The sequence below is a fragment of the Loa loa genome (genome assembly GCF_000183805.2).
Source record: "Loa loa unplaced genomic scaffold supercont3.1, whole genome shotgun sequence".
Lineage (NCBI taxonomy): Eukaryota > Metazoa > Nematoda > Chromadorea > Rhabditida > Onchocercidae > Loa > Loa loa.
In genome coordinates this window covers 1,243,557-1,251,918 of record NW_018108181.1, presented here as the reverse complement: position 1 = coordinate 1,251,918, position 8,362 = coordinate 1,243,557, and the positions used below count along the sequence as shown (strand labels likewise).

Genomic DNA, 8,362 nt, shown 5'->3' with positions numbered 1-8,362 from the left:
CCTGTTAGGAGCCATTCATAGTATGTCCAATAAGGAGATGTTACCCATCCTGGAAATGAACCGTTTACTTTAGGTGGTACATGTGGAACAGTTGACGGGTTTCAAACGTGTGAAACGAGGATACAGGTAGGTATTTTTGATATACGTATATTAATTTAAATTATAAAAGTTCCAGAACTACACTATTAATTCAATTCCCTCAACTGAAAATTACTGGTCGTTTTGAAAATCGAATTCTCGAGACGGAGCCGATATACTGAAAGTACCTTCTGCTGCAAGGCTGCTTTCTTATAGATTGATTTATTTATGGTGAAATTGAACCTTTGAGTTTCTTAATAATAGGTGATATATATATATAATAGGTGAATAATAATTCTTAATAATAGGTGATGTATTGATTGAAATTTTAGGGCATTGGAGGAACGGTTACAGGAACAACTTGACTTCACAGCAGCACAATCACCAACTGACCCGCTCTACCCATATCAATGGTATTTGGTAGGAAAATATACATATGTTTTATATCCATCTACTTTTTAATTTTCAACTTCCGGGAAATAATTAGCAATTCCGCCTGTTTCAAATTCCAAATTATTTTCTTACCTAAGTGCTACACTTCTAAATTGTATAAAGTTAACAGTTAAAGCAGAAAAACTTTATGTTCAAATTCCTGAAATAGAAATTTGATAGTTAAAAATGATATTTAGAAAACCATTTGCATCGTTAAAATCTTTTTCTTAAGAATAATATTGGACAAGCCAATGGTAAGCCACGATTAGATTTAAATGTCGAAAAAGCTTGGGTACTTGGTATTACTGGTAAAAATATAACGACAGCTATTATGGATGATGGTGTCGATTATATGCATCCAGATCTGGCGAACAACTTTGTGAGTTCTTTCTTCACCTGAATTTTTGTATACCAAAAGCAAACCTGAAATTAATGTAAGGCACTTTGTCTGTGATACAAGTGCATCCGCATGGTCAAGCATAGTCTTCCGAGAGGGATTCACGATTCCTGATTGTAGCATTTATATCGATCCATCCATTCGCTGGTTAATCTTTCGGAAGAAATTTGTTAAACATCTGGAATGACGGAATTTTTCTGTAAAAAGTTTATTCGTATCACTTTGGCATTTCTTCATTGCTGACATGAAATCATTTTTCCGCTCTTTTAGAATGTTTAGTACGAAAATACTACATTTCAGAATGTAGTATTTCGTTAAAGTCTTTATAATTGATTGACGTAAGGTTTCCAACATATGTCTATGTCTATCTTTTGTATCTATCTCAGCTTACTTTTTCATCTTTGTTTGAAATGTTAAAATTCTTGACTTGCTGACTTAAACCTTTTTGCAGAATGCAAGAGCTAGTTACGATTTTAGTTCCAATGACCCATTTCCCTATCCAAGGTACACGGACGACTGGTTTAATTCACATGGGACACGGTTTGTTAATTCAAGCTTTTCATCCCATACTTTTTTTCTTTTCAATACTTTTGCATGCCATTTTATCATTTTATTGTCATCACACTAATTTGAGAACGTTTCTGGATGTGTTAAAGGTCATGCGTTTCAATTCTGTTATGCTATTTAGGTGTCACTCACTGAGATGACATTCCTAACGGCAAATTGAATTCCTAAGATTTTGGATTACAGCTGTGCTGGTGAAATAGCGGCAGCACGCGATAACGGTATTTGCGGCGTCGGTGTTGCTTATGATAGCAAAGTAGCCGGTATTCGGATGCTCGATCAACCTTACATGACAGATCTCATCGAGGTGTCACATGATTTTTGAAAATTTTTGGAGAGCTCTCATTTTATTTCATAGTTTGATGGGAAATTTACTGTTACAAATCAGAATTCCTACTGAAATGAATGGGAAATGTACGCTTTTCAAGGTTCTATGGCCGAAATCAATACTTTATGGATGATTAAAGAACAGATAGAATAAAGGAGCGGTATTTCAATAACCGAAAGTTTAGAACTTTACAAATATTGGTCGAATTTTTCGGGAAACTATCATTTTCTATATGATATTCAATTCAGGCCAATTCAATGAGCCATGAGTCAAATCTGATTCACATCTATTCGGCAAGTTGGGGACCAACTGATGATGGGAAAACAGTAGATGGACCACGTAATGCAACGATGCGTGCTATCGTTAAGGGTGTTAATGAGGCTGGTTGCGCTTATATAGCTCTTTGGATGACTGTTTTTTTTTTTTGAAATTTTAGGATTCTGAAATTTGACATGAGGAAGTAAATACTTCCCTTTTTAAAAAAACATATTAATCCTTTTTTCAGGGACGTAACGGTTTGGGATCAATTTTTGTATGGGCAAGTGGAGATGGCGGTGAGGAGGATGATTGCAATTGTGATGGTTATGCCGCTTCTATGTGGACCATTTCCATTAATTCCGCAATTAACAGTGGCGAGAATGCGCATTATGACGAGTATTCATATTTATTCGATTATTTGATAACGAAGGGCTTCTAAATTATGCTTGCTCATGATGAACGATGCTCAAAAACAGACTATAGATTGATCGGGAATGTTGAGGGATTACTTGTATATTGAAAAGTTTGGGAAAAAGGTCAAAGGTTTCCAAGCGATTTACACACAAATGATGCCATAAAATATATCGACGTAAAAACCTTTTGATTAAAATGAAGTGAAAGTCCTGTATGGGTTAATCAGTTGTACAACTAATGATCGTAAATATTTGTCACATGACTTTCAGAAGCTGCTCTTCTACATTAGCTTCAACATTTTCGAACGGAGGACGAAACCCAGAAACAGGAGTTGCGACAACGGACTTGTACAGCCGCTGCACACGATCGCATAGTGGAACATCGGCAGCCGCACCGGAAGCAGCTGGTGTTTTTGCTTTGGCACTGGAAGCAAATTCATTGCTTACTTGGTACAAATATAATTTTAATTACGACGTATTTTGTTTTGGTTTTACAACCAAAATAACAGTATATGTTTTTATTTGTATATTTGCAAAATGAAATTTTCAGTAATTTAATTTTATGAACGTCATATTTTTTCTCTTAGGAAAATTTTAGAAAGTATTTAGGCGTGATTTACAACATCTAACTGTATTGACATCAACACGGAATTCGCTATTTGATGGACGATGCAGAGACTTGCCAGATCTTGGCATTGAAGTATGACTGTAAAAGTTTTTGTTTGCCTTCGAATAGCCTATTGAACTGAATCAATAACAAAGTATAATCGCTGTGAGTAGAGTAAACCACAAAATTCATTACTGTAACAGAAATGCACAAACATAAACCCATTCATACGCATACAATAAGAGACTTCAGGAAAGCAGCCGAAGTAGTAATATAAACGGTATCAATAACTGCACTCATTTTGAATGGAAAATGAATGGTGTTGGATTGGAATTTAATCATTTGTTCGGTTTCGGTGTATTGGATGCAGCTGAAATGGTTATGTTGGCGATGGTTTGGAAGACAGTACCTCCGAGATTCCATTGCGAAGCGGGGACTATTGCTACATCTCAGTAAATATTTGTCAACATCTTGTAATTCAGTTATCGGCGTCAACTGTTTAGTGCGAGGTTTGCTGCACAGAATGGGATAAATCTTCAAAGATTAACTGTTGACGATCATTGGGATATTATTTAATTAGAATTCAAATGATAAATTGGTGCTTTATTATTGGAGAGCTTGGAGAGTTCGAAATAATGAAAATAACAAGCATAGGTAACTTCTTCAAAATGTTTTAGCGAAATTCCATCAACTGGAAATCTTGTGCTGGAATTGATTACTGATGCATGTATGGGTACCCCAACAGAAGTTAATTATTTGGAACATGTACAAGCTGTTGTTACTTTAAATAGCAGCCGACGTGGTGACACTACTCTTTATCTAGTGTCTCCATCTGGCACACAGTCTGTTTCTTCTTTTTTTTCGAGACATTTGGAAAATTAAATTATTGAAGCAGATAAATTAACAAATGCCATGTCTTTTTATTTACGTAGGATTTTTGCATCGTAGTATTACTATGACATCCGAAATAATTCTTTTAATGAGAAGTTTCAGATGCTAAAAACTGAACCTAATTTTTTGCAAATAATAAGAGTTAACAGAATTTTTAGTGACCAGGTAAATTGAGAGATGTGAAAGTACAGTTTTGCTCATTTTTGAAATATTCATTTCCTTTTTAAACAATTCTACAGAACAATGATTTTGTCTCGACGTCCAAAAGATAATGATAACAAACATGGATTCACGAACTGGCCTTTTATGACCACTCATACTTGGGGTGAGAATCCACGTGGCAAATGGCGTCTCATTGTTCGATTCCAGGTAAATTTTAAAATGTTGAAATTTGAGCCTTTCGATCCAAAATCTTTGGAATTACCTGTTTTCTCAAAAATCAGTTCCTCTCTGAATACTCTTGGAGATTAATTTGAAAAATTGTAGTAGTACTAAATATTCCTGACATATATTTTTTCTATTTTAAGATTTTGTAATGATTTACTTTATAGGGGAGCGACAAGAATCACGGTATGGTGAAGAAGTTCACTCTTATGCTTCATGGTACTAATGATCCGCCATATACCGGTATTGAACCTCTTCAAGGACATGTAAACAGTAAACTGAAAGTGGTGCAGAAGGCACACAAACGTGCTGCATTTCGTCGTTGATGTTAAAACTATCAAGCTGACTTCACATTTGTAAAGAAAATTCTTGAAAATCGGAGGAATCTTTCAATAAAAGCTTTGAAATAAAAAAGTTATGAAAAAGTAGTTGCGGGAATTTTCAACGATCGCATAATAATCAATAAGATGGCAGGGGTTGACAAGCGACAAATATATGAAATCGAGATTTTAATCAGAATGTACAATTGTCAATTGGTTTGTGAATTAGTATTATGCTAATAATTAAGTTTTCTGAATTTGCGCTTCTCAGTTCGTTTACCTCCTGGATTGGTTTACAATAAATCAGTTCGAAATAAAAGAATAGCATTTTAAGACTTTTTCCCTCAAGTAATTAAATGAAACTTTTGCTCCATATATTGTTTGGAGTAAAATCTTTGTCAATTTTCGTCAATATCTAACAAATCGATCGGAATGAAATTCCATAAAGTGAAATTATTTATTATATTATTTCTCAGAAGTTTCTGTGTTAATTCCATTCAGGTATGCTTGGCTTCATTTCCAACGTACATCCAAATGCGAGATCGCAGGTGTTAGTAGTTTTGATACCGTAATGAAGCACAAATTTATGTTAGAGCAAAGTTTCCAAGTTTTATTCAAAAATAAAACATTCAATCCTCTATTTTACCCACTCTTTCATCCTTTTTCTTTTTTTCCCTCTCTCTCTCCCTTGTAATATGGTAAAATAGCTTCAAGTATGATAGCTAGTTCAAAGCAAATTAAATTTTGTTAAATTAATGAATACAAATCGAAGGGTGGACTTAATTTAATATTAGCATACTTTCGAGAGATATTTCAAATTGTAATGATAAGAAAATGAGCTTTTTGTAAAAATAAACTCTCGGAGACAAAGAAAGAAATGGATGAGTTTTTTCACTCCTGGCGAGTTATTAATTATTGTATCATAAGATAAAATTACTGATCGATTAGCTAACTGGATTTCATTAGAATGTTAGCATCCAACAGATGACCACATTGATTTTATTGTTATGATTACTTGCTATCACTGGATACAAATTAAAGCAATTGGTGAGTTTTGGAGTCATTTATGGTCATTTTATAGTTTACTGATACATTATGACAGTATCATGAATTATTTAACAGCTACCTGAAATACCAACCCTCCAAGTTATTTGTTCCAGTTCTCGGTGGTAATTGATTTATTGAATAAAAGCGCTTACGAAATTCTGTTTGCAATTCCTTTGATATTTTTCAAAGTAATCTTGCACAACCAGCAAATATTTGTAAACAAGTCATTATTTGAATAAGGGAGTAAATCTTTGAATAGTATTTAAGTAAAAGCAAACTGTCAAGTAGGAGCACTCCAGTACCAAATAAAAATTAACAAAATAGCTTAAAATAATAATAACATTATAGTTAAAACTAAGATTGTTTCCTAAACAATTTAATTAGATTTGCTGGCTGTTTTGATGCAAATTTCTAAAATTTCGAAAAATTTCCGGCATTATAAGAAAAATGAATAAATGCAAGGGAAGTTGTATAAATGGCTGGTTATTTCAAAAATATTTTACAAATAGTCTCATGTGAATTTATAATCTCATAGAATGCTTTGAAACTGAAAAGCTAAAGGGGTCAATACGAAAGATATTTTTTAGAAATTTGAATTTAATAGCACTTCTTTTTTTGTCGATATTATTTTTAGTAATATTTTACTTTACACCTTCAAAATTGGTTTTCCAGAGATTTGTGAAGAAAGCGGGATAATTTTTTTTTAATTTACGATAACTTCCTTTCTGCTTATGTCGTTAATGGGTCAATAAAACGAAGATGGTATTTCTTTAGTATAAAGAAATACCATCTTCGTTTTTAATAATGTTTGATCGAATTATAACCACATTGATCTATATTAGTTAAATAATGCTTTAATAAAGTTAAATAATGTTTGATCGAATTATAACCACATTGATCTATATTACATTAAATCGCATAACACTTAAGCGACGTATGCAACCAAACAAATCCGGAAAAACTGATAGTTATCTGTTAATGTGATGATTTTCCTGATTACTGTATGCCCAAAGCTATATACTAAATGTATTTTTTTGACCAAACTATCGGGTAGAGAAGTCTAAGATGCTTTTGTTTTTCAAATTTCACGACATAATTAGCATGGCATTCAAACTTCCTTTCCTCTCTTATCGTAAAATGTGAGTAAATAAGTGATTACTATTGATTATTGTGCAAAGTTTGTTATTTTCTTCTCTGCGCCAAAAAATGTCCTTTGGATAATTTTCCAGTACTACTATACATATAATCAATTATGTGCAAACTTCTTTCTCTTTTTTTTTCTATCCGGAAGAAACGGATGATACGGATGATTTCATGAGCTAATAATATTTTCTGGAATAATCATAAAAATTAATGAATGTATTTGTTTTTGCTATATCCGATCCATTTAAGTTCATTAGATCCTAACATTGACCTTTCAATAGTTCAACGATATTTCTAGCCCTAATCAACTAATTTATTGTTTCATTCACCACGAATAGCCATTCACCATTCTTACAAGCTTTTCGTGCAGATTTTGTTCGGAAAAATTTCTGTTATCGATTGTAATAGAACAAGTCATCTTCTGAAGGATAAAGAAAGAGAATTCCTTTGAAGATCTGAAATTTCTGGCCTAAATTTCACATTTTAACGAGGTATTATTAGATTCTGAATCGATGTCAAAGTTCAAAGGAAAGTCATTCATTCACCCACCGCTCCTGCCATTTCTTCTTGTCTACATTTTTAATATCTCCAGTTCTCGGTACATCTCATCTCGCCCTTATCTCCCACCATCACAATTGTCACATTTCCTTGCAAATTAACCGTAAATAATCACCCCTTCTCAATATCAAGTACGTAACTCATTTCCATATTTAACTATCAGCTAATTCTTTTACTCACTCTTTCGCCTTATTACTTACTTATTTCCCATCTGATCGTAATCTTTCATCCTTATGCGTCATGTAATGTATTTACAGTAGAACTGTTGCGTTCTAATTCTTGAAAACAAAATATCAACATGGCTTCTTAGAGTTTGCATGGAATGAAGCTCATGATGTCCTCGATTTTTCATACGATCGGCGTTATGATAATGTAGTTTTAGAAATATTGTAAAAACATTTAACATATACTAAAGTGAGAGATTCACGTTTGTTTTAATTTGAATTATTAGAATGAATATCTCCATGAATTCTAGACAATACGGTAATCACAAGGCTTTCAATTACTGTATCTGTGTGATTAAGCAATGTTTCACTTTTTCAAATCACCGGACGTTCGTTTTTTGATGGGAAACCTGTTTATCTTATTCAGGTAAAGGAATCAAACTAAAAAAAACGAAAAACAAATAAGCAAGCTGATTTGCAAAAATAAAATTTTTTTTCTTATTTTTCATTTTTCAAAATTCCCTAATATATGCCTGTTAGAATAACAAAATTTCCACTAATTTTTATTGAAATTTATCCCGCCCTTGTAAATCTCATTCAAAATTTTTCTTTTCTTTTTTGGTAAGGAAGGGAGGGATAAGCTTTTTGGGAAAACTTTTCTTTTTTCAAGGGCAACAAATTTTTCTCTTTGCTCGCGCTCCTTTATTCTCCGATCTTCTCATTAATAAAAACAATTCTGAAGTTCTTTGGCCAATAAAGGAAACAAATTACCAGAAGA

At 32.9% G+C, this 8,362-nt stretch overlaps 1 protein-coding gene across 1 annotated transcript in view; it reads left to right on the top strand.

The window, feature by feature from the left end:
* Positions 1-5,014, top strand: part of LOAG_16369 (convertase 2) — a 7,094-nt gene extending 2,080 nt beyond the window's left edge. Inside the window, exons 3-15 of the mRNA XM_020449022.1 lie at positions 74-126; positions 411-498; positions 743-889; positions 1,359-1,447; positions 1,658-1,778; positions 2,048-2,179; positions 2,305-2,453; positions 2,741-2,920; positions 3,080-3,170; positions 3,330-3,529; positions 3,755-3,919; positions 4,208-4,337; positions 4,520-5,014. Of these exons, the coding sequence (XP_020307572.1) occupies positions 74-126; positions 411-498; positions 743-889; positions 1,359-1,447; positions 1,658-1,778; positions 2,048-2,179; positions 2,305-2,453; positions 2,741-2,920; positions 3,080-3,170; positions 3,330-3,529; positions 3,755-3,919; positions 4,208-4,337; positions 4,520-4,678 (1,704 nt within the window). The 3' untranslated portion in view covers positions 4,679-5,014. The remainder of the gene's footprint in view (positions 1-73; positions 127-410; positions 499-742; positions 890-1,358; positions 1,448-1,657; positions 1,779-2,047; positions 2,180-2,304; positions 2,454-2,740; positions 2,921-3,079; positions 3,171-3,329; positions 3,530-3,754; positions 3,920-4,207; positions 4,338-4,519) is intronic.
* Positions 5,015-8,362: the final 3,348 nt, after the last annotated feature.